The following is a 27,867-nucleotide window of genomic DNA, read 5'->3' on the forward strand; positions in this document are numbered from 1 at the left end:
GTTAAATCTCAGTGATGGAAAAATTTATTGGAAATGCATACGCTTTGAGAAAAGTTAATATGAACAACTGAAAGCCTCCGACACTGAGAACATGTAAACAGCATAAAGCATTTGATAACTAATTGTCTCTACTGCTTCTTTGTTTTTCTCGTAGTCTATTGAATTACACAATACGATCCGTCATAACATTCACTGTTGGGCCTACCTCTTCGCATCAAAGAAGCTGTTTACACTATTAACGGATAATTAACAGATAGTTCAATAATTACAGCAGCGTAGCCATTAAATGCCGCGGAGAGTAATGAACACTTAATTTTTGTATTGAACTCTGCCTGTACCTTTTTTGATCGAACCCTGCCAGTAGCTGTTTGATCAAGAAGCCCTGATAATAATCTCAGTCCTTCATACTAAAATCACTTGATGTCTCGTAATTTTCTAAATTGAGCATGATTACCGCTCGATTCCATACATAAATACGTACAGTTATGTGCTGTACACTCCTGGATGTTGTGAAGTGTGGGTCTTACTGCATTCATTTATAGAGGTGTATAGTGTATTTTTGTACTGATCCTTTTAGTTACATCTAAAAACAGATTATATGTGCGCTATGTACAGAATTATTTATAACACAACCACCATTGATTAATACCAAGGAAACATATAGAAATGGGATCAAGATTCCCGCTGTTTCTATGTGTGATAGTGTGGCAGAAATTTAGCACCTTGAGGCAAAGACATAGCGATGCACCATACCTTGGATTACGGAATGGAGTCAGAATGAAAAAATAAGCAGGAAACCCCCGAATATCATTGGGTTGCGGGAACGATATAATGGTTTACCGTGAACAGATGTCCGTCTATGTATACGCTATTAAATCTGAGAATCCTGACTAGCAGTACATGCGAGATCAGTTTTACAGGACACAATTACGGACTTACGCTATTATTCTCCATCGTTTTCTGTTTGTGTCAATCAAAAAATCCACTTTAATAGCTGGGTCGACCGAGTGATATACACACTGTACACGTTCGATTAAAATCCTTGTTTAGCAATCAAAATAAGATTTTCTATGGTTCCCGTAGATCACTGAAGGAAGTTCTCAGACTGGTCCCTTGAACAGATTATCGCCTATTTCCTTCCTCAGTCCCGTCCGTTTCCAGTTTGCCTTCTGTTTGTAATGTCCTTGCCGTCGAAATAACACCTCAAGTTACCTACTTGATTTCTTTAAATGGAGACATGGAGCAGCATTAAGTACTACATCGGCACAAAGGAAAATTAATTTCCTGGGAATTTCTGTGAAATCGGCATCAAGCACGTGCGAAATATTTGAATCTTCCTGTGTACAATTTTTACTGAATAAAGCGCACCTATCAAGCTGAGTAAGCGGTATGGCAATTGTCGTGTTTATGCTGAAGCCATCTCGTAGACTATAATATTATTTCAAAATAAATATTTAAATGATGCTACAAGAAAAATTATACGCTCATTTACTGTTAATATAGTTCCTATGTTCTAAATTTTTGTCACAAGAAGGAACAAGAGAAAGCGAGTAACATCAATGTCACCTTATGAAGCTGGGTCGTATCTTGAAATGGGGGCCGGATAGGGCAGGTTTAAACACACACGTGGACTTGCTTTTACTCTCTCTTCAGTCACCCACGTCCGATTTGTCTTCCAAACGCAGATGTAGGAAAAAAATGGGAACATGGCGAGTAATGTATACTTGAACATAAATTGAGCCTTCAGGTAGCACTGTTGTGTTTGATACCAAACGACATCGGTGCCAAATCTTCATACTTTGCATGTGTTAGTCGTAGTCAGAACAGTGCTCTCTTTAGTTGTGATTCACTATGTCAGGGCTAAGAGAATTCGAACGTGAAATAATTGTTGGTGCTCGTATGAGTGGTTCTTCCTTAACCAATATAACCGAAGGTTTTAACAGACCATATCGAATATTTACACTACATACAGGAAAAGCGGTAAAACTTCATCCGGTAAGTCACAAGCGGGCCATAGTTTGAGTGATCGTGATAGATGATCATTGAAGAAAATTGTGAATGTCGCACTGGCGAACGCTGTCAGCATCAAACCAATACGAAGGGAGTTGCGAAAGCACGGAATTGCAGAGCCAGTTGGAATTCCAAAACCTCTCAGTAGTGATGCACATACCGAAAAATGTGGTGCCGAAGACATGAAAAGTGTAGCAATAGAAGAAACTCACTTGGCCGGATGAGTCTTGCTTCACACTGTTTTACAATTTCTGGCTGTGTCTACGTCCAAGAGTGAAATATGGCAAGGATTCGGTGATGATTTGCGCAGCTATATCGTGCTATTCCATCGGCGCTATGATTACTCTGTAACGTCGCATTGCTAAGTAGGATTATATGATCAGTTTGGCTGATGATGGCCATCCCATGGAACAATGTTCTCCGATGGTCATGCTGTGGCCTATACTCACACAGGTTTTGTGCACACGAGGATGAAGTTTCACATTTGCGCTGGGCGTCATAGTCACTAGATCTGTAAACAAGTTTAGTCTTTGTGGCCTACATTGCAGATAATGGGCGTCCACCTCCATAATCGTTACTTGCACGTGTCACAGTTTCCAGGAATAATAGTATAACGTCTCGTTGAAAACCATACGGGACCCGTATTATCCATTCAGAGCGGACTAGAAGCAGTATTGAATGGCAACGCTTTTCCTACACCATATTAGGGTTGGTAATGTGTTGTGCTTCAGGTGTTTCCAGCCCATGTAGCCTACCTGCTGACGTTGTTCTTGTTCTTGTATCTAAATTCAGAAGGTGTTCAAATGTAGAAGATATCCAAAAGGTATCATCCAGTCTGCGAGATGTCTTGTTCTGGCTCGTCAAGACTTGATTATGCTCTTGGCGGCTGTTCACCCAGAGCGCTAGCGACACAGCGAAAACTAGAAGCCATTTGTGTCCAAACAGTGGAGAAGATGTACCGAGATTTACGTTTCTTCTGCTTTCCCATGCAGCCATTTCCCTCGATACAAGATTATGTGTTCATTCCCTAGCCACTCCAGTCGGTTGGTGCTGGTTCACTAAAGTGAACAACAGCGCCGGTTTTCCGATTTCCAGCGGACAGAGACTGTTCTACGGACTGGAGGTACTGGGCCGGTTTTGACTTAATCTTCGTAAATGGATGGCAGTCCATGCGTAATCGCTATAGACGGAAAAAACAGACATTATAACTACCTTTGCTAGGGAAGAAATAATCGAAGAACTCCACTTGAATAGTTGGTAGTCAGATAGTTGGTAACGAGAATGAGATATCAGTGAAAAGGGCCAGGGGGTTAATGTCACACTCCCACCATCAGGGAGCTGTTAGGAATGAGACTTATTGAGCCCAGCAGAGGGATGATTCACTTCCTGACCGGACATGGCACTTACGCAATGCAATATACCGCGTAGATTTCATTGATCGGCAAGAAAGTATCTGTGGAGAGAAAGGTTCCACCGAGCACGTCGTAATACAAGGCACAATTCTCTCACAGGCCAATTTACTAGAGCACTTACACAACGCGGCATACTCGATCTCAAAGTCCCTGCTCCTTTAGTATGCGAAAGAAAGAAAAAATAGATCTGACATGAGGCCCAGGGCGCAACAAACAACATGACAGACAACTCACAGAAATTTGGCGAAACCGACCCAGGCGAAAATACATAGGTCGTTGATGAAACCTTCCTTGATCAAATCGCCTAATACAGCAGCTGTGATGGTTTTTTTGTACACTGAGTCAAGTAAAACTTGCATACTGTAGTAGAAATGAAATGGCTAGTTAGCAAGGTGCTTGGGGTGTGGTAGAAAAGGACCGTCAGATTAGCATCATAAATAAAAAACAAAAGATGTGCCACATACTTACACTACAATTATAAATTCCATATGATGCCCGGTTAACTTCGTTTCATAATCATACGAATGTACCCAGGATAAACTTCATCCCAAGCCAAAACAAACAGTGAAAAGTAATAACACAGTGTATTAGAGGTCGGGCAACCGCAGCCAAAGTCGCACAGGGTGAATATAATAATCTACAATGGCTATTAAAATACGGTTATCAAACCGTCACGACCGGTTTCGCATTAGTAGAGATGAATCTTCGGATAATAAGTTCATTTCTCTAACAGTAACGGTGCGGCGAAGTGAATGCTACGAGCCAATTCCCACTGTTCGTCGGCAAGGTTAAACCAATAGCCCGCTAAAGGGGGAATTGGTTCGTAGCCTTCACTTTGCCGCGCCATGACTGTTAATTAAGGACACTTATCACCTGACGATGTATGTCCACTGATGCGGAACCGGTTGTTACTTTTTACAACTGAAAACATCACGTTGCTAGAAACTGCAACTTTTAGTACAAGCTTATTCTTCAGGCAACACAACGTTATGTATTTAAGTACAACTGTCAGTAGTCTCTCAGTAGCCTGGAAGTGAACCATTTAAACTCGTAAAGCCAAGTTATCAACAAAAGTCGAGTGTCTGTTATACGGAATTCTTTGTTCGTCGTTCTTGTTGAGGCGTAGATAATTAAAGTTAATATGTTGTCTCCTAAATTTACAAAACTACTCTCGCTTTGATTTCTTATTTTTTCAGCCATCGACATAGTAAGTTTTCTCACAGTCTAAAACATATTTTCAAATACAATTTGAAACGCTTTTAATTGAAGATTTTCGGGTAGTTTCAGAATAGCGGATTATGAAAGCACTGGTATTTCTGGCAGCCCTGGTCTATTGGTTGATACGTTATTGCTTTCTGTAGCTGTCACAATGAACAGTGTGTATGAAACAGATACACCGCCTGAACCTGTTTTACGTCCCTTGCTGAATGCAAACCCGCTGACGGTATTCTCCGATGAGAATTTTCCAGCCAGTGTGCGAAATTCGTCCTTTTTCCTCTTCTCCCGCGTTCCACTTCCGTCAGCGCTGGCGACTTGTTGCAATAAAATTAGTGACGTTTATTGTCCCTAATAAATGTCTGGTTTGAATGACGTCCGTTTTGTCACACAATATAAATGTGTGCTGCTGAGTTCTCTCATTTTTATACAAAGCGGGACGTTCTGTCTACCTCGAGTGCCTCTGCCTTGACTTTTTTCCAACTCTGATGCAATCATACGCTGGAACTGTTTCCACTTTGTCTCTCTGCATACTGTAGTCTAACTTTGAAGTTGTGTAATACTTTCTGGCTACAAAATGGAGATTACCCCAAAGTTAACAGTATGATACTTTATCGGTGTTTGCTGCAGTCAGTCTCGTGAGTTATTATTTTCTCGGTTTCGTGTCATTTCAAGTACAACGTGTCGAGGCGGTTGTTATCTTTGCTTCTTCAGAGATTTCGTGGTAGACTTACTACTTCATAACATTATTATACGTTTCAATACAAGCAGGTCCTCACCTCTGGGTCTCACTGACCTGCTTTCGTTGGGAAGTGCGTTTCATTTCTTAGTGTTTCACATTAAAAGATGAGCAGGGAAACGTTATAAGTGTGCTGTTACCTTGAACTAAAAGTGGTAAAACCGTCTCCCTTCGCCGCGTTTGACATAAGTTCATTCCTGCAGCGACCAGACATGTTTACTTTAGGACCAACTGGTCATGTATGGGTCTCCGCGCGTGATTGCCTGAGCTGTCCAGCGTAAGCAGGACGGTATTCCTTATAAAAAGTGTACTCCCTTCCAATGTTTGGTGCTGTAATCCGTTTCCTTTGAGCAAGAAATACATGAGATCTGTATTTGTAACCAGGAGCAAAGCACGGCGAGAAACTGCAGTCAGTGACGAGTAAAGAAGAAGCAAAATTAATTGCTATCAGTGATACAATGAATACGTAAGAGAAATGTATTTTGTGCAGGTGGGCCTCACAGCTCGCCAAATTTTGAAAAATATATTTCGTAAGCAACAAGGACTATTGATAAAACGTATTTCACTTTATTCATCATTGGTTTTGGTTTATCTGATCATCTTCATGTATCGTAAAATCACGCAACCCAATTTGGCAACGTTCTTACTGTCGGGTCGAATAAAATTTAGAACACTTTGCGTTTTTTCCGTCAGTAGTAAAGTACACAATACTGCCAATAGCAAACTGTATTGACATAGTTGACTGATTTTCGCTTACAGTCACTCAACTGTAATCTTTTCCTGCGCAGTGTACTGTATCTGCACATATCCTCATGTATGGAGAATGCATTACACACGAGAAAGTGGATCCTGTCTATTAATATACGAAACTGATAAATCTTTAAGTACATGGGACACCTCCTAATAGGCCGGCCAGAGTGGCCGAGCGGTTCTAGGCACTACAGTCTGGAACCGCGCGACCGCTACGGTTGCAGGTTCGAATCCTGCCTCGGGCATGGATATGTATGATGTCCTTAGGTTAGTTAGGTTTAAGTAGTTGTACGTTATAGGGGACTGATGACCTCAGCAGTTAAGTCCCATAGTGCTCAGAGCCATTTGAACCATTTGAACACCTCCTAATATCGGTTCACTTCGTTTCATAATCATACGAATGTACCCAGGATAAACTCCATCCCATGCCAAAAGAGACAGTGAAATGTAGTAACATAGTATTTTAGAGGTCGGGCAACCGCAGCCCAAGTCGCACATGATGAATATAATCTTCTACAATGTCTATTAAAATACGCTTACCAAAACGTCACGACCGGTTTCGCGTCAGTAGAGATGAATCTTCGGGTAATGGAACGGCAAAGTGAATGCTACGAGCCAATTCCCACCGTTCGTCGTCAAGATTAAGCCAATAGCCTGCTAAAAGCATTTAAACAGTACTGGTTACGCCGAGGCCGTGAGCAGTTCTATGACGTCGAAGTCATGGCGCGTTGCGTTCCCAGTCGGTTTGATCATAGACAACCACTTTTAGCACGGTATTGATTTAATCTTGACTATGAACCGTGGGAATTGGCTAGTAGCCTCGCGTAGTGCAGCAACTGAACGTGGCATTGACTCAACAAGTCTTTTGAAGCTCCCTACAGAAATATTGAGCCATGCTGCCCCTATAGCCGTCCATAATTGTGAAAGTGAACCGGTGCAAGATTTTGTGCGTGAACTGATATCTCCGTTATGCCCTATATGTGTTCGATGGGGCGATCTGGGTGGCCAAATCGTTCACTCGATGTGTCCAGAATGTTCTTCGAGCCAGTCGGGAACAATTGTGGCTCGGTGTCAGTTTCATCGCGGTTTGGGAGTATGAAGTCCAGGAAAAGCTGCAAATAGCCTCCAAGTAGCTGAACAAAGAATTTCCAGTCAATAATCGCTTCAACTGGATCAGAGGATCCGGTCAATTCCATGTAAAGGCAGCCCACACTATTATGTAGCCACCACCAGCTTTATACAGGACCTTGTTGACGATTTGGATCCATGGCTTCCTGGGGTCTGCGCCACACTCGAACCCTACCATCAGCTCTTACCATCTGAAATTGGGACTCATCTGACCAGGCCACGGTTTTCAAGTAGTGTAGGGTACAACCGAAATAGCACGAGCCCAGGAGGGCGGAACAGGCGATGTGATATCAGCAAAAGCACACCCGTCGGTCGTCTACTGCCAAAGCCCATTAACGCCAAATTTGGCTGCACTGTCCTAACGGATACATTTGTCGTATGTCACACACTGATTTCTGCTGTTATTTCGTGCAGAGTTCCTTGTCCGTTAGCACTGATATCTCTACGCAAGCGCCACTGCTCACAGTCATTAAGCGAAGGCTGTCAGCTACTGCGTTGCCTCTGATGAGAGCCAATGCCGAAATCTGCTATTCTCACTTCACTCCTTATATTGTGGGTCTCGGAATAATGAATTCCCTAACGATTTCCGAAATGGAATGCGACGTGCGTCTACCTCCAATCTAGCTCCTAGCGTTCAAAGTCTGTTAATTCCCGTCGTGCGGCCGTAATAACGTCGAGAACTGTTTCGCATGAATCACCTGAGTACAAATAACAGCCCCAACAAACCACTGCCCTACTGTACCTTTTGTGCTTGATACTATCATCATCTTTACGAGAGCATATCGCTATCCTACGACTGTTGATAGATCAGCGTATTTCACAACTGACATAGGTTGGTTCTCATTTCGTTTCATTTGCATCCACAATTAGGACTTTGCCACGTAGGCTGCTGTGAAAAGATTTAACAAACTTGAAGGTCATCTAATTGAAACTGGTAGTAAAGACATTAATTACGAGTTTTTCGCAAGTAATATGAACGCTTTTCTACGAAATCTCTTACTGAACTGGAGGAACTACGAGTGTGAGTCAAAGGAAAACCTTAAATATTTTTTTAATATTATTTGTTGTGCAGAAATGGTACAAAGGTGTATCACTTTTTAACATAATAACCCCTACGCTCAATGCAAGTCCTCCAGCGCTTACAAAGTGCATAAATTCGTTTAGAAAAAAGTTCTTTTGGTAGTCCGCGCAACCACTCATGAATTTCTTTCCTCCCATTGCGCCTTTGAGTGGTCCAAAAATATGGAAATCACTTGGGGCAAGGTCTGGTGAGTATGGTGGATGAGGAAGACACTCAAAATGCAGGTCTGTGATTGTTGCAACTGTTGTACGGGCAGTGTGGGGCCTTGCATTGCCATGTTGCAAAAGGACACCTGCTAACAGCAATCCACGTCGCTTTGATTTGATTGAAATCTGCAGATGATTTTTTAGGAGATCTGTGTATGATGCACTGGTGGTCCCTCTAGGCATGTAATGCTCCAAAATGACGCCTTTTTCGTCCCAAAAGAGAGTCAGCATAACCTTCCCTGCTGATGGTTCTGTTCGGAACTTCTTTGGTATTGGTGATGAGAAATGGCGCCATTCCTTGCTCGCTCTCTTCGTTTCCGGTTGGTGGAAGTGAACCCAGGTTTTGTCCCCAGTAACTATTCTTGCAAGGAAGCCATCACCTTCTCGTTCAAAGCACCGAAGAAGTTCTTCACAAGCATCACCACGTCGTTCTCTCATTTCAGGAGTCAGCTGCCGTGGCACCCATCTTGCAGACACTTTGTGAAACTGAAGCACATCATGCACAGTGTGATGTGCTGACCCATGACTAAACATGCTCCAATGTCATTCAGTGTCACTCAGCAGTTTTCCATCTCTATCGCTTCAACTGCTGCAATGTTCTGTGGAGTCACAACTCGTTGTGCCTGACCTGGACGAGGAGCATCTCCCACTGAAGTCACACCATTTGCGAACTTCCTACTCCATTCGTAGACTAACAAGCATCACCGTACCGTTCATTCGTCGTGAATTTCAATAGGTTTCACACCTACACTACGCAAAAACCAAATAACAGAGCGCTGCTCTTCCCTGGTGCAAGTCGCAAGTGGGGCGGCCATCTTTATACTAATACTGCTACGGTATGTGTGCATCTGCACTATGCTGCCACCTACAGGCCATTCTGCACGCTGTTTGTAGCACGCTTACAAACTTAGAGGATAACGGCGCGAAATTTTGATTTGTTATTAAAAAATTTAAGGTTTCTATTTGACTCACACTCGTATATGGTTTTAAACATTTTATGCCTATGCAAAATACATAATTTCCTTCTTTTACACTTATAATAATAATAATGACAATAATAATATTTTGTAAAAACAACAAGTTATACCAGTGATTTGTCTTCTTTGCGCTCTCACATGCTGTCTTATAATAATTTGCATTTTAATTTTTACTTAATTATTTTCTCGTGAGTTTTATTCTGTCAAGTAATTATGTTATTGACTTATGCGTACTCTTTGTCTACATTTTCCTCTCTTAACCTGACTCGAGAATCACACGCAGGTAACTGTGCGCCTACGGCCCACAAATTGTTCTTAGATGATATTTAAAGCTCCAGTATTGCAAAGTGGATAACTTCCTGTGTATCAATGCCCTCGAGTTTTGCGAGAGAGAAAGGTCAAGTGTCCAGCGAGACAAATACGTTGTGTTTTGCGTCAGGGAAAATTTCCCATCTGGTGGCAGAACCTGATCACAAAACCCAGTCGACGTGTACCTTATTTACGGCGGTTATCGTGTTAATGGAGAGCTTTTTCTTGCCAAATTCCGAACACCAATCGTTTTCTTGCTTAGATATATTTGTTTTATGATGGGATATACACTACACTCTTCGTATAAAGCTGAGGTATTCAGTTTGATTGTATATTTCTTAGCAAGAGATGATTGGTTTTCGGTGGTGACATCTAACCACATAGCTCTAATATTTAAGGGTAAAATCTCTGCCTGCATATTTCTTCCAACTTATAAACAATTTGTGTGACTTTGTTTGCCCTACACAGGCTACTTCGTAACGTTTTGGACTAATTGCCAGTAGTCTCTTGCTGGAGATTTGTTCAGTGTATCCTCTTCTAATTAGGTTACTTCTATGTCGCAGTTGTGGACATATCTGTAAATTTCACGTTCTGGATCATTATAAATCGGAGGCATTATATCGTAGGGTGGAATCATTTGAAAGGTTTGGAAGACTTTTTTTCATTTCCCTTAGATATCTTGCATATTTATTCAAAAATAATTGTTATGGAATGCCGATACGGATTTATCAGCCTCAATCAGCAGTTGATACATGGGGTTGCTGTACTGAGAAAAGGAAATGTGAACAAACTATACCTCCTTGTATACTATACCGGAACTGAAAAGATTTGTCTAACGTATTTTTATAGTATAGGTAGGTCTGCATCTATATGACTGAATTTGGACAATATATAAGCACTGATGTAATAAGCCATTTGTGGTTTCGCTCCTTAATGTCGTTTTGATTGATTGCTCCTTCTTCTACCAGTTGAGTTCTAATACGTGCGTGGCAGTCGCCATGATGATCACGACCAATCGGTGTCTTTTTTAACAGTACGCAACTGCTGGTGCGGCCGATTTAGACAACTGGGTCCCATCTCGATACAAACTGATTTATCCATGTTGATTCTGGTTCCACTGGATCTTTCTGGTGCAATGTTTCTATTATTAGTGACACAAAGCCACTGATGTCGTTCAGTAACATCGTAACATTTGCAGGAGCGAAGGAAATGGCAAGTCACATAGGGCGTGTGTCACACACTCGAATACTATTGTTTCATCGCAACGTAGAATAGAAAAGAATCGTTTTGCTAGGTGTTAGCTACGACTACAATTTCCATTAATTGACAGGACAAACGGTGTAAAATGAGAAAAGAGCTACATATATGAAACACAGAAATGGCGCGTTTCAGAATATTCGCTCAATTAGAGCATGAATTTTAATGCTGCTCGTAATTTAAGATCCCCACAGTGAACGAATTATACACCGCTCCTGCCTTTTGAGTTTACCGTAAAAAAGAGCCATAAGCCGGCAGAGCGGTTTCGCAACCGTCGCCTATTATCCTCCGTCGCTCTTTCTTCCTTCGCGTACGAGTAAGTGGCTTTTTGCCACTCAGCAACGTGTTTAATTGATTCATTTATTTCAATTTAGGTCTTTGGTTTTCTCCTCTGGGAAGTAACGCACGCGGGACTTACAGCGTATCTTTTTTTTTTTTTTTGTTCTCGCGGCCCTCCGTGGCTCTGGGCCGCCATTAACGGACCAGCGACTGTGTAAGCGCTGCAAGAAGCTCCGCAGGGAACCTGCAGCGTGGCAGAAGGGCGTATAACAGCCTCCATTCTCTGGCTGCGAAACTGTGGCAGAACGAGCAGCAGACCAAGCAACACGAAAATAGCATGGTGAAGTGTTCCTCACAGACACCCGCAAGAAGCCCTTCGCTTGCATCCACACATATGTAAGAAAGACTCACACTGAAATATTTATTTATTTGTTGCTTATTTAGCCAGACCAGATTAGAGCATTAAAGTGTTTTCTTACATCTGACCACGAACAAAATATACAAAAAATCAGCTAATAATCAAAGTCATAACAATATGCATTATTTGTAAAAAATTACATAGCAATCACAACAACAATATTTGGATTATTAATAAAAACAATAAATGGCACTAATAATAATAATAATAATAATAATAATAATAATATCTACACTAATAATGACGGTTCTAATGGTTCAAATGGCTCTGAGCAATATGCGACTTAACTTCTGAAGTCATCAGTCGCCTAGAACGTAGAACTAATTAAACCTAACTAACCTAAGGAGAGCAAACACATCCATGCCCGAGGCAGGATTCGATCCTGCGACCACAGCGGTCGCCCGTTTCCAGACTGTAGCGCCTAGAATCGCACGGCCACTCCGACCGGTAATAATGACGGAAAATATGGACGAATTAAGGATGACATTAAGTAGCTATTACGTAACAGACTCAAAAATTATAATAATAATGATAATAATAAAAGTAACACTAACAAATATTACAAAATAATGTAGGTATTAAACATATTGATTAGTTTAGCACTCTTGACGCATTGTTTGGTACTTGAGGAACTGGACGGAATAATGAAAGAGCAGAAATAAAAATAAAAGTGCCAATGATTGTTAGGAAAGGATTTCAAAAGAGTACTCTTTAGACAAGGGAGAGACAAGCGGTGGGGGAGGGAGGATTGGTGATAGTGAGCTGAAAGAAGAGATAGCTATTGTGATAGAAGGTTGGCGATTAACAGTCTTTTAAAGTTTGGAAGGATTTCAATTTTTCTAATTTTTTGAGGAAAAGTGTTCTTAAGTCGAGTTCCCGCTGCATAAAATGAGTTAGTGAACATGGCAGTGTTATGCTGTGGTGCACAGAGATTTTACTTTGTTGAGGACGAGTATTTCTGCTGTGTTGTTCAGATAGTAGCGTAAGGGTTGAAGTTAAATAGGAAGGAGTAAAATGATTGCGAAGGCGATACGCCAAGCATTGGGTGTGATAATCTCTATGCTTATCGGCACTTGGCCGTGATAACTGTTCATAGACACGAGCAATATGGTCGCATTAGCATACATCACAAATATTACCGAAGAATTCATCGACCACATTATTTTCACTTCCTATTAAATGACTAAATATAAATTACCACATCATCCCATACTATCGCAACCTATTCATTCACTATCCAACCACATGGGCCGGCCGGAGTGGCCGTGCAGTTCTAGGCGCTACAGCCTGGAACCGCGTGACCGCTACGGTCGCAGGTTCGAATCCAGCCTCGGGCATGGATGTGTGTGATGTCCTTAGGTTAGTTAGGTTTAAGTAATTATAAGTTCTAGGGGACTGATGACCACAGCAGTTAAGTCCCATAGTGCTCAGAACCATTTGAACCATTTTGAACCAACCACATGGTTATCATCTTCATTACCAGTACAAACAGCCACTTGAACATTAACTGTTGTGTAAGGGCCTTCTCTTTAATACTCAACAAATACTGATGCCTGTTTTCGAATGGGGATCTCAAGTTGATTCCACATACCTAGATTTTGAGAAGGCTTTTGTTCTGATACAGGCTGTTTCTAATCAAATTATGTGCCCATGAGGTCTCGTCTCAGTGAAGCGACTTTACTGCAAGAAAGGTCGTAGCTCGAAGTAACTGACGAAAAGTAATCTAATGACATCGAAGAGATACCTGCCGTTCCCCAAGGAAATCTTACAGGCACTCTGCTATTCTTTATATAAAAGATTTAGGAGAAAATTTGAGAAACCCTCTAGATTGCTCTCAGATAATACTGTCGTTAATTACTAGTAATGCCATCAGAAAATGAATTGCTAAATGATTCAGACACCGTACCTGTTCCGGACTAAAAGTAGCAAGAATTCGGGACTAAAAGTAGCAGTTGACTCCAAACAATAAAAAAGTGTAAGGTTCTCTCATGAATACTAAGAAATACCGTTAATTTAGGTTACACGATAAATAACACAAATTTAAAGAATTAAATTTAACTAAACACAATTACAAACAAACTAAATTGAAATCATCACACAGAAAATGTTATGAGGAAGGTGAACCAAGGACTGCGTTTTATTTGCAGAACACTTCGAAGGTTCAACCAGTCTGCCAAAGAGACTGCCAGAACACGTTTGCCTCTATTGTTATGGAGTATTGCTGCACGGTATGGGTTCGTTACCAGATAGAACCGATGGAAGGCTTCGAAAGAGTTAATAATAAAATAAAAATAATGAAAGCTGCTCGCTATGTATTAACGCGAAAGAGAAGAGAGAGTGTCACAAATACGATCAGCGAGTTGGGGTTGCCGCCATTATCCTTCGAATGTAAGAATATTTTGTGCACATAGCCATCTAAGGGCAAGTGATCATCATAACAGCTCCCTTGAAGATAATTAGGTGTTTCATGTGTTTTTATAGAGTTTAACGGTCGAGAAACAGTCTGAAAGTCGTCGTAGAACCCTTTGCCAAACACTTAACTCTGAATATTTTGTGAATGAAAACGCCTGGATCACTTAATATACTTCCTTATTATGCCGTTTCGGTCACTGCTATCAACAGTTTCAATTAGAAATTGCAAAACAAGGTTCAGTGTTAGTATCAAAAACCTGTGCCTAAGCTGAGCGTCAACTCAAGTATAAGTTTTTAATACTAATAATGAGACTTATTTTTCAAGTTCTAAGCTTTCTACTATTGACAGCAGTAGACGAAACTACTGAAAGACTAATGTTTTAATAAATTTACAATCATATTTTCATCAACCGTAGCATGTTATACATAGTTCTTTATCGGACTTCGATGACAAGAAATCGTGGTATCGCTGAACATGTCTGTTATTTGAATAAAATGTTTTATTCAGCAGTATTGGCCAACTTCAATTACATGGCTGTTATCAAGTGACCTCGTAAATATTATAAAAGGCACTTACTAGGAGATATGATAATGGTCTTGTGACTGAAGTTAGTCACTACTTATAAGTAAAACATATTATTCCCGCAACCGATATCCTCCGTGAAACCACAATTTCTTTTAATCAGTGGTATATTTCTGTGTAAAATATACATAGTGTTTAAAAGACGTTGCAACAGGCATTTAGGCGTGACAGATCACGTCATGGGGAATAATTTCTTCCGGCGACGCCAGACGTCGTTTTAATGAATTCGCGTACACTGCGACGACGAGATTTCACCGGACCAGCAGTATCTACTGACCAGGTGTGCTCCATCTGTGGGCCGGCCGGTGTGGCCGCGCGGTTAAAGGCGCTTCAGTCTGGAACCGCGTGACCGCTAAGGTCGCAGGTTCGAATCCTGCCTCGGGCATGGATGTATGTGATGTCCTTCGGTTAGTTAGGTTTAAGTAGTTCTAAGTTCTAGGGGATTTATGACCACAGGTGTTGAGTCCCATAGTGCTCAGAGCCATTTGAACCATTTTGAATTGCTCCATCTGCATACTACGTAACCCCGTGAACTGATAGAGTGATTTTCAACAAGAAATTCTTACGAATCAGTATCTCTAAGAGGAGGAATACATAAAGGCTTTGGGGAAAGTAAGGAACGATAGTGTGAGGACGATCAGTCGCGAAATGGAAACCACAGCGAAGATCCGATGAAGCGTGGCACATATGTGTTGGGAAGTATTTCTAGTATGCCCGTAGATAGCGTTAACAGCGTTATATCGCTCGTCTTACTGCTGAGCGCACAGTGAGCGCGTAAAGATGCCTAGAAAACAGAGCCTCGCTCCAAGCATGGGTCCCTGCCGAGAGTTCTCTTGATTTAATGCAATCCTACACAAGTGTCATACCAAACTTTCTTCCTAACAGCTCTTGGCCGCACACTGCAGGGTCAATCAGGACGCTCCTGCAGGGTTTCCGATGGGGTGCGTTTCCTCTCTGTTCAGACTAACCGCTACCTACGAAGACAACATTTTGGCACAGACACCGAGCTACAGTCCATCGTAGAAAACTGTCGGAAAGCACAGGACGCTACGACAGGGTTACTGGAAAGTTGGTACAACGCTACGACAAAAGTCTGCGCCGGAGCGGTGACTGTATACACAAGCAGCTAGAAGTTGTAACAAACTGTTGCAAATACACTACTGGCCATTAAAATTGCTACACCAAGAAGAAATGCTGATGATAAACGGGTATTCATTGGACAAATATATTATTCTAGACCTGACATGTGATTGCATTTTCACGCAATTTGGGTGCATAGATCCTGAGAAATCAGTTCCCTGAACAACCAACTCTGGCCGTAATAATGGCCTTGATACGGCTAAGCATTGAGTCAAACAGAGCTTGGATGGCGTGTACAGGTGCAGCTGCCCCTGCAGCTTCAACACGATACCACAGTTCATCAAGAGTAGTGACTGGCGTATTGTGACGAGCCATTTGCTTGGCCACCATTGATCAGACGTTTTTAATAGGTGAGAGATCTGGAGAATGTGCTGGTCAGGGCAGCATTCGAACATTTTCTGTATCCAGAAAGGCCCGTACAGGTCCTGCAACAAGCGGTCGTGCATTATCCTGCTAAAATGTAGGGTTTCGCAGGGATCGAATGAAGGATAGAGCCACGGATCGTCACACATCTGAAATGTAACGTCCACTGTTTAAAGTGCCGTCAATGCGAACAAGAAGTGGCCGAGACGCGTAACCGATGGCACCCCATACCATCACGCTGGGTGATACGCCAGTATGGTGATGACGAATACACGCTTCCAATGTGCGTTCACCACGATGTCGCCAAACACGGATGCGACCATCATGATGCTGTAAACAGAACCTGGATTCATCCGAAAAAATGACGTTTTGCCATTCGTGCACCCACGTTCGTCGTTGAGTACATCATCGCAGGTGCTCCTGTCTGTGGTGCAGCGTCAAGGGTAACCGCAGCCATGGTCTCCGAGCTGATAGTCCATGCTGCTGCAAACGTCGTCGAACTGTTCGTGCAAATGGTTGTCGTCTTGCAAACGTCCCCATCTGTTGACTCAGGGATCGAGACGTGGCTGCACGATCCGTTACAGCCATGCGGATGAGATGCCTGTCATCTCGACTGCTAGTGATACGAGGCCGTTGGGATCCAGCACGGCGTTTCGTATTACCCCCCTGAACCCACCGATTACATATTCTGCTAATAGTCATTGGATCTCATCCAACGCGAGCAGCAATGTCGCGATACGATAAACCGCAATCGCGATGGCTACAATCCGATCTTTATCAAAGTCGGAAACGTGATGGTAGCTATTTGTCCTCCTTACACGAGGCTTCACAACAATGTTTCACCAGGCAACGCCGGTCAACTGCTGTTTGTGTATGAGAAATCGGTTGGAAACTTTCCTCATGTCAGCACGTTGTAGGTGTCGCCACCGGCGCCAGCCTTGTGTGAATGCTCTGAAAAGCTAATCATTTGCATATCACAGCATCTTTTTCCTGTCTGTTGAATTTCGCGTCTGTAGCACGTCATCTTCGTGGTGTAGCAATTTTAATGGCAAGTAGTATAAAACATTTCTGATTTTCCTTATTAAAACCTCTGCCTGTCACCTTCCATATGGGCAGATGACTGGCTTATTGGTAACACAAACTGGATACGAACACGATAGATTACATGTGTACTCAGTGACATAAGCAATAATGAAGGGCGCCTAAAGCTACAGGGAAATGTGGACGAACGATTTGCCTGTAACAAACGTTGTACCCCCTAGACATTTGTCGGAAAGTCTTTGAAACAACGTGTTTATTTTTTAAAATGATCCAGTCTATTGATGTACAGTATATTAATTCTCTGAATGTTTTCTTTGTCAAACAGCAAAGTCTTGCAATCTTCTTTCTTCACACTCGGAAAACGAATAGTAGGAAGCCTCTTTCTAGACTGTACGATCTCCAGATTTTTCACTAAATTCACTACGCTCATCAACTGGGTCGTACAGCAAGCATTCCCATTTAAAGAATTTGAATAATTATTGCGTACAATTCCCGACAGCATCCGAGAACAGTGGTTTGAAACGGAAAGTAACCTTACGTATTTTGCAATATTTCAGCGCAGCGGTGGCATCCAATAACCTTCACTTTGCTGCTCCGTTCTTACGTCCTTTCGCCTTTTGTCTTCCTCTGAAATTGCTCAGCCGCGCGGAAGAGAGGCCGGTCTGCTCACGAGCCACGACTGATGGCCACTGGCCGGCGTAGAGGGGGCTGGGAGGCTCGCTCTTCCAACAGGAGTCGCTGCTCGCCCGCCAAGGGCGAAACAGAAACGCCAGAGACCCCCCCTCACATCTCGCTGTGGAATGTGTCAGAGTGTACTGTGCAATTCTTTTTTTATTTTTTCTTTCCTTTCTTCTTCTCAGCTTTCCTTAGCCCTGCGGATGCGCTGGAGCTGTAAGGCGCACCGTTTTCTGGATAAAGAATGTCCGAAATTATATTTGACGGCATGGCGTTCTCTGTGTGGCGTGTGGCAGGTACACCGGACCACGGAGTAGAGGGGTGGGGGTGGTGGTGGTGGTGCAGGAGGGGAGATGAGCATATGCATAGGGGTAGAAACGAGAGGGTGAGGGAAATAGTGCGCGAGAGGAGATGGAAACCGGACGACCGTGTCTGGCGGAGTAGGGATAGAGGATGCGCGAAACGGCGCCGGCTGGAAGTGGAAATGCAAGATATCTTTCGTCGCGAAAGGGCCGGCTGCCATTCGCCTTGAGCCGTCGCCCCTCGAGGGGGCAGAGGTGGCCGGCGGTGGCCCTACCCACTGCGGGAGCGGCCGCCCTGGGGACCCCGGGGTAATCTGTGCTGCCGTCTCTCACCCAGCCTTAAAAATCTATCGAGCAGTTAAATGGAGGATGAAAACGGCGCTTTATTAAAAACAAACTTTCCTCTCCGAGTGTAAAGGTTTATTTCGAAACTGGGCTGTAGCCTTCTGTCTGTCTCTCTCTCTTTCTCTCTCGCTCTCCACGGAGCAGCGAGAACGCCAGATCCCGTCGTGCTCGTTGCGCGGTAAATTCTTTCAAAAATAGGCCGCGCTGCTCTTTATTTCAGCTCGATGCCCACTTTTATCCCTATGAGAATAAGAGAGAGAGAGAGAGAGAGAGAGAGAGAGGGAGAGACAGAATCTCGATCTCGGAGCGCGCACGCTAGGGAAAATGGTGCTCAAAAGCAAGAAGTTGACTTATGAACAAAAAAGGTGTCCCCAGTTTAAATACTTGACTGTCCCTCGAGGGAGAGACGTCCGGTAGAGGGGATTAATTAATTCTCCCCGGTCGTTGCACAGCTACTCGAGAGGTCGTCGTGACAATAATAAAACAGTAGACTAGTTTTTCGAGTTCTTCGATGCGACTGACCTCGCACAGCACTCTCTACTCTTCGCGCTAAAGTACTTCCCCGAAGAGTGGAGTACGTACGAGGGGTACTCAGAATGTAAGAAACGACCGGGCGCGAAATGGGAACCTCAGTGAAACTCCGATGAAGCCTTGCACAGATTTATTGGGCAGTATCTCTAGTACGCCAATAGATAGCGTCACGTCTCTCTTCTCAATTCTGAGCGCAAAGTGAGCGCGTAAAGAAGCCTAGAAAATAGTATCTGCTGCCAAGTACGAGTGTCTGCCGTGGGATTCCACACAACCCAACATAAACTGTCATGCAGCTCATTCTTCATGACAGTTCTCGGCCGCACACAGAAGGGGCAATGAAGATACCCCTGCAGCGTTTTGGATAGGAAGGGTTTGATCACCAACCGTAGTGCGGACTTGGTTCTCACTGAGTTTCAGCTCTGCTCACATGAACCGCTGACTTTCAAATCTTAAATACGAACTTCCAATTTTTATCGAAAATTCGGAGTCGATGCGAATTATATGTACCTGCTGTATCTAACACTTCCGTCGTTGCGAGATAGATGGCGCTGTAATCGACAAACTACACAACTGAGTTCCAAGACGGTGTTATCTCGACAAAAATGCGTTGTAACAAAAGGTAAAAAAAGACAGACGTGTTCATTGACTGCGATAAAAGCTTTTCTGAGGTGTGTCCTCTCACCTCTCACTGACGGGCTGGGCGTTTGAGCTGTGTCCTCTTATCAGTCACCAGGGTGCTCGATTGTACGAATTATTTCACAGTAAGAGCTTAGAAACGTCACCGCTCAGCGTGTTGTTTGATATACGTGTTTCATGTTTGCACCGATTGTTCTTAATCATTATCTGTTCAGAAATGCTACCACTGAATCTCATTATCAATGTGTGATATTGTCCAACGGATCTGTTTCTGATTATGACCATTGGCATATACGCCTCCGACGGTCCTAGCTCAGGTCTGAGTAAAAATTTCTCGGTGTACATGCCGCGTCAAATCAGGATAAATCTCCGAGCTTTCGACCACTACCTCCATGGTCGTCGTCAGGGCTAAAACTGACTGTCGTGAACTAGCGAGGTTCCCACTTTTATATGCCAATGACGGCTTCTTATTGGCTGGAATACGTCAGCGATATGGCGCGTAGCGAAGTGGTGCCCTCTACTTCCATAGATGTAGTTGCTATCCCACGTTGCTTGCAGCGCCATCCCTTAAATCAGGAGGTAAAGTGCGAGAAGTTTTTCTCTTCGATTTTTCTTTATCCAGTGCACTCTTCCAAGTGTTGCTGAGTGCATAGCCGTTGTCTCTATTAAAGTTATTATCGCTAAGTCTAATTTCGACTGCTTCCCGGATCACAGAGTCCCAGTAATTCGATGTGTGGGCTATTACTCTGGTTTCTTCAAATAAAATCTTATGCTTGTTAAGCAGGCTATGTTCAGCCACCGCTGATTTTTCCAAATACCTGTATTTCAGGTGGCGTTGGTGCTCGATGCAGCGGTCGGCAACGGTTCTTACAGACTGGCCCACGTAATTCTTGCCGCATTCGCAAGGAATAGTATAAATTCCCGGCACTCTTAAGCCGAGACTATCTTTGACTGGTCTCAACATTTCCTTAATTTTCCTAGGTGGTCGGAAAACTGGTTTTATTCCTTGCCTCTTCAGGACTCTGGCTATCTTGCTCGTTGTAGCACCGCAAAAAGGAAGCCGCGCTATGTGTTGGTCCTCTTCTTGTATGTGGCCGGCATCTTGTCTTACTTTCTTGGACAACAGAATAACCATTCCTCTTGAAAACAGTCGTCAAATGGTTGATCTCGGGACCGAGGTGGTCCTTGTCGGAAATTGTCCTGGCTCTGTGTACTAAAGTATTCAGCATAGCTCTCTTCTGAGACGGATGATGGAAGCTATGGCTATGCAGATATAAGTCTGTATGAGTTGGCTTCCTGTACACAGAATGGCCCAGTCGTCCATCCGGCTTTCGCTCTACCAACACATCTAAAAAAGGTAACTTCCCTTCCTTCTCTAACTCCAATGTAAATTTTATGTTTGGATGTACACCATTCAGATGTTCGACGAACTGCTGCAGCGTGTCGCTGCCGTGTGGCCAGATTAAAAAGGTATTTGGAAAAATCAGCGGTGGCTGAACATAGCCTGCTTAACAAGCATAAGATTTTATTTGAAGAAACCAGAGTAATAGCCCACACATCGAATTACTGGGACTCTGTGATCCGGGAAGCAGTCGAAATTAGACATAGCGATAATAACTTTAATAGAGACAACGGCTATGCACTCAGCAACACTTGGAAGAGTGCACTGGATAAAGAAAAATCGAAGAGAAAAACTTCTCGCACTTTACCTCCTGATTTAAGGGATGGCGCTGCAAGCAACGTGGGATAGCAACTACATCTATGGAAGTAGAGGGCACCACTTCGCTACGCGCCATATCGCTGACGTATTCCAGACAATAAGAAGCCGTCATTGGCATATAAAAGTGGGAACCTCGCTAGTTCACGACAGTCAGTTTTAGCCCTGACGACGACCATGGAGGTAGTGGTCGAAAGCTCGGAGATTTATCCTGATTTGACGCGGCATGTACACCGAGAAATTTTTACTCAGGAAATACGTCGCGAAAGACTTCGTAGCCACACTAGCTCAGGTCTGTTCGTGGTGGCATCTGACTTGAACGTAGCCGGACTGAATCCCGTTCGTGGATAAAATTCTAACTACTAGTATTTGATCGGCAAGGAGGCGAGAGCTTGTGGCATTCAGTTCCTGACAATCAGACTGCACCAGTATACAGGGTTAACGTTTTAAGATTCTCCGCAGTGTGTCATGGACTGAGCACACTGTTGTTGATGAAGTCATCACTGGGTGAGGTTTCCGAGGTGTTATTCGAGAGGAGTAGACTTTGTGTCGGAGCCGGGTTTCATGCTCTTCTTTTTTCATCATCACACAATACACACACAATTACTTCGCTACAGTCACCTACACTCAACAGAGGCTTCGTAAAGGAAAGGTCCCGTCTTCTGCGAAGGAAGAAAAACTTTTCTGAGTAGGCAGAGCCAAGTATGTCATACAACTTAGCTTTATCACTTAACATCTAGCCAAAACCACATACAGGATTTCTGTCCCGAATGCGATTAAGTGTAGACAGTGCAGCAGGTGCAAATACCATCTGCCTTTTAAAAGCTTATGTCAGGTTTCTCATCATATGATAGCGAATGGGGATTGGCCACTTGTCTCATTCGAAGGTTGCTGAACAGGCAAATATGTTACTGTTTATGAGGAGTAGGACCGCTTCTAGAATTAACACATATTACAAAAATGGGTGTATGTATATATGTGGACACTGTCTATGAAACGTGGTACAAATAGAGTTGGTATCAAAGAAGTAAATAATTTTACGGCATGAATAGTGAAAAAGTAGTAAGCGTTAACCTTTTTTATTTCATCGTTTCGTAGCGAGTAAAAGCTTCGTAAAGATTTCAAATTGGATGTAAAGTTTGTTGGAAATCACAAAGTACTCTCATTCTTAAATACTGGATGTATAACGTATGGTTCTTCACGCATCACGGGCTACACTTATTTTTCATGCTCTCCCCAACACCTCTGGTAGGCAGGTGCTTCTTATCCCAACAGCGATTATTTTCAGGCAGTAAGTGATACGTGTACGAAGTCTGACTGTAATCGATTGAGTCCTCGGTTGATGAACGAAGGGATCCTGTAGTGTAAAGCAAAGATTTACGAACTCGGTTATTTAATATTGGCTTCTGGTATGACTGCACACGAGATTGAACGTCTTCCAACTTATGTTGGTCAAGAAGACGGAGGGTGGTGTAATGGAACACCGAAACTGCGGTAATAAATTTAAATGAAAAGAAATGGCTGCAGGTGTTTGATATCGAACAGCCGAAGTTCTTGCAACCATATGTTACAAGGATGGACGTACAAAGAGAGACTGAGTAGTCCCGTGCACTGCCGTCTACGCTATGACAACAATTGACACTAATTGTATCTATCGGGCCTCTTCAACATGCGCGCGGAAGGGCCTGATTGGGTAACTTCAATGCTAGCTAGCTCAGAAACGGCGCCATATACAAAATTATTTTCTTAACAATTATTTCTTAGCACAACTTACCCTGCACCATGCTTATAGTCTTCCATTTTTTCAGACTGTTTGTGACCATTCTGCATGTAGGGTGAGGGTGATAACGAAAACCTCAAACACTTCATATAAGATTAAAAACGGAAACATACTCGTCTATGTTCAACATTTTAAAACATGCTTATCCGACGATAAAAATGCTGACCCGTACCCACCGCAAGCGGGATGGGTTGGGGGCCAACTTTAGAATCTCAAAGAGGAATATTGGATTTTAACTGTACATTTGGATTCTGCGGGGGAAAACACCTTCCTTTTGTATGTAACACTTCTGTTGTTGCGGAATAGGTGGCGCTGTAATCGACAAATATAAGAATTCAATTATAAAACGGATTATATAGAGAAAAATGCGTCGAGTCAAAAACATGGAAACAGATGCGTGTGGCAAATGACTTAGTATTTAGTAGTTTTCTGCGTGTAGTTATTTTGAAATACTCATTATGTGACTTGATCTCATTGTGTGCACATCGTCCATCATTTCTTAAATACGTTCATTCACAACCTGAATGCATTATTAGTTCGAATGTATGCTTTTACGACAGAAAATAAATCTGAAATGGTTTACATTTCTGGAGAATGTGGCAGAAATGTCTATAATGCTGTAAACCCTTATGCTCAACGTTTCCACACGCTTCTTTTGTGGTTTTTTTTTTGACAGTTATGAAGGTAGGAACTACACAACCACGGAAACGGAACCGTCAAAATACCATTTGTGGGAGAGAATAACGAATCTGAGGTATATGCTGTGGTGACTCGTAAACCCTCTACTAGAACTCGGCAATTAACCTGTGAGTCTGGTTTTAATCATACTACTGTTTGCTGAATTTTGAAACGAAAAAAAAGTCATCTGTTTGAAATTTCCCTCTATCAGGAACTTCATGGCAGTTAGTTACAAATACGGGAACATTTTGCCAGCGGTCCCTTCATCAAATACAGAGAGACACCAATTATTTTGCTCGGTATTGTTCTGTAACGAATCGACCTTTACGAACCACGCTACGATTAATCGACAAATCATGCATTGCTGGAACGTAGAAAACACTGCACAAAAAAGGGCGATCATTCCACTTGGGAGCTGTGGAATGGTACATTATCTTATTTGTTTTAGTTGTAAATATTTGTCATATATTGTTGTTTTCTGACATGTTCCACATCCTGGAGGACCTCCTCACTACGGATCAATTGGAATGAAAGTAAATCTAATCTAATCTAATCTATCAGCAGATTACATCGCTAACACTTTTGAGTTCTGTTGAATCATTCTACGTGCGTATAAAAAAGTACATTGACGCTGGATATAGGAAAACGCATCTTAATATGCCTCAAGATTTCCTAACTTAATTCTTTATATCATGATTATACATTAAGTGCTTGCAACTGAAACCAAGAGATGTTCGAATGCCTCTCCGTCTTGAATTAAATAATCACATAATGATCTGTAGAATGATGCGAGGAATAATGTAGTTCTAAGATGTAAGGAATTTTGTCCAAGCGGTATTCAAAACTCCAAAGCTAGCGTAGCAGCATCGAGAGGTATAGGCGTTATTTGGCATTTTTCTATAGGTAGTTTATCCTTTTTTTCATGATCCAGCACACACGTCGTACATATACAGTTCAGGGAGAAGGCACTCAAATAAAAAATAAATCAAATTAAATACAGCAGAAATAAAATATGTGACAGTTGTTTAGGTTATGTTTTATTTTTGGTAACGCTTTTATTGCTGCAATGTGTCCGATGCTGTATAAAGCTGCTTTTCTGACTTAAGGTCTCGAGAGACGCCACATACTTTTGAATAGCAAAAAGTTATAAAATGGATATATGTAATACGCTGCAATATTTGTGCTATACTTTTTGCACAGCCGAATATTCAAAAGAAACCTCCATCTGAAAAACGGCTAAAATATGTATGTTTGCCCGCATCAAGTGCGGCTGTAATTTACACTGTTAATTGCCCCGCTGCAGAAAGCGGAAATTGCAGCGGAATTTTTTGTTCCAGTTCCGCCCCATGGGATCGTCATTTACGACGACAAGAGACGCGACCGCAGCCAGGTGAAGGAGGCATACAACGAGGGCGCCGTTGTCAACCTCATCTGCGAAGTCTCTGGCGGTAAGCGCTCTCTCTCTCCCTTCCTCTCTCGCCGTCTGCCTATCCCTCTCTCTCTCTCTCTCTCTCTCTCTGTTATATACTTGTCCAGCTCTCAGCTAAAACCTGCACTGAAGCGTATAAAGAAGAGAGAAAAAACTGGTGAAGACTGACCAAGGGGAAATCAATTTGGATTCCGGAGAAAAGTAGAAATACGCGAGGCTATATTGACCATACGACTTCTTTTAGAAGACAGGTTAAGAAAAAGCAAATCTAAGTTTGTAGCATTTGTAGACTCAGAGACTGATTTTGACAATGTTGGCTGGAATACTCTCTTTGAAATTCTGTAGGTGGCAAAGGTAAAACACAGAGAGCGAAAAGCTATTTACATCTTGTGTAGAAACCCGATGGCGGTTATAACTGTCGAGGAACATGAAAGGGAAGGGCTAGTGAATGGAGTGAGACAGGGTTTAACCTATCTCGTATGTTATTCAATCTGTACACTTCTTCTAATAATTTCCGGGTATGCAGCCGGATCCCGTCGACATTCTGCCACGATATTTCGGCCCAGAGACGTCCGGCCATCATCAGGTGAGTACACAACTACTGAAGAGCCCAGGTGCAGTCGCGACTGCACCTGGGCTCTTCAGTAGTTGTGTACTCACCTGATGATGGCCGGACGTCTCTGGGCCGAAATATCGTGGCAGAATGTCGACGGGATCCGGCTGCATACCCGGAAATTATTAGAAGAAGAAATACGCCGGGAAAATTTCAGAAGTCAAATCTGTACACTGATTAAACGATAATGAAAGCCAAAGAAAGTTAGGAGTAGGTGGAAGAAATAATGACTGAGGTTTGCCGATGGTATTGTTATTATGTCAGGGACAGCAAAGGACTTGGAAGAGCAGTTTAATGGAATGGACAGTGTCTTGAATGGAGAATATAAGACGAACATCGTCAAATGCAAAACAAGGATAATGGAATGTAGTCGATTTAATTCAGGCGGTGCAGAGGGAAATACATTAAGAAACGAGATACTTAAAGCTGTAGATGAGTTTTCTATTTGAGCATCTAAATACCTGATAAAAAAAATGGCTGAAGTAGAGGGGATATAAAATGTAGGCTGGTAATGGCTAGAAAAATGTTTCTGAAAGAGAGGCATTTGGTAAAATCAAATAGAGATTTAAGTGTTAGGACGTCTTTCCTGAAATAATTTGTACATGTGTAGCCGTGTATGGGAGTGAAGCATGGACGATAAACAGTTTAGACGAGAGGAGATAAGAAGCTTTTGAGCGTGATGCTACAGAAGAATTGTGAAAATTAGGTGGGTAGGTCACGTAACTAATTAGGAGCCACTGAATAGAACAGGAGAGAAAAGAAATTCGTTGGACTACCTGACTAGGAGAGGGAATAGGTTGATAGGGCCCTGAACGGATCGCCAATTTAGTACAGGAGAGAAGTGTGTGTTGGGGTGGGGGTGGCAGGATGGAAATCGTACAGAGAGACCTAGAGATGAATGCAGTAAGCAGACTGAGAAGGCTGTTCGTTGCAGCCGTTATTCGGAGATGAAGAGGCTTGAGCAAGGTAGAGTAGCTTGGACAGCAGCATCAAATCAGTATCCGACTGAAGCGCACAACAACAACAACCAGAATTCCATCCAAATTAAGCAAAAGGGCCACATTTATTTCAAGTAAAGAACACTATGTGACAGTAAGTTGCGGATACAACAGAAAGAACTAACGTAAACCTTTGACTCATTCGTAAAACCGTCCATTCTTCAACACCATCTGTTTCTCTAAAATGTTTTCCGTGTATTGACTGGTGTGATACTTCATTCTGTCGTCAGATAAATAGCTGGAAAAGATTTTAAATTAACAGATGAGGTTGAATAAAATACAGTTTTTGACAATTTTCATATGACACAGAAATATAACCTTTACTTTGATTTTTCCCCGTCTGTTTATAGTAGAACTTACTGCCACGAATAAACTAGGATATCATTTTATCCCCTATAAACAGGAATAAAAATGGGAGATCTAGAACGAAGTGCTCGGATTTCGAAGAGTTTAAGATAGAGATATCTTTCGCCTGTGCTGCTCAAAACCGAGGAGGCAACGACGAAAATAATAGAAAGGTTCAAGAGTGAGATTATAATTCACGGTGAAAGGTTATCAATGATAAAATTCGCTGAAGACATTATATCTTCAGTGAAAGTGAGGAAGAATTTCAGGATCTGTTGAATGGAATAAACAGCGTAATGGACACACTGTCTTGTATAAAATACAACCGCAGCCATAATCAGACATCTTCAATAATAACCGACTGAATGCTCTTGTAAATAATTATCACGATTTAACATAGCTAAACTGATTATTTGGCTCTTAGGCTACGAAACTGGTCATTAAAGAAATTTTTTACAACAGCAGCCAAGCGGTTATTATTTCAGAAATATAAAGAAC

General features: G+C 42.5%; 1 protein-coding gene across 4 annotated transcripts in view; it reads left to right on the top strand.

Annotated features, from left to right (window-relative positions):
* LOC126188244 (neural cell adhesion molecule 2) overlaps window positions 1-27,867 on the top strand; it is a 612,074-nt gene that overhangs the window by 191,987 nt on the left and 392,220 nt on the right. For all 4 annotated transcript variants that reach the window (XR_007537838.1, XR_007537839.1, XM_049929802.1 and 1 more), the window contains exon 3: window positions 25,322-25,432. Coding sequence is in view for 2 of the 4 variants with exons in the window: in XM_049929802.1 (XP_049785759.1) it covers window positions 25,322-25,432 (111 nt within the window). In the remaining 2 variants the exon portion in view is untranslated. The remainder of the gene's footprint in view (window positions 1-25,321; window positions 25,433-27,867) is intronic.

This window comes from Schistocerca cancellata, chromosome 5 (genome assembly GCF_023864275.1).
Source record: "Schistocerca cancellata isolate TAMUIC-IGC-003103 chromosome 5, iqSchCanc2.1, whole genome shotgun sequence".
NCBI lineage: Eukaryota > Metazoa > Arthropoda > Insecta > Orthoptera > Acrididae > Schistocerca > Schistocerca cancellata.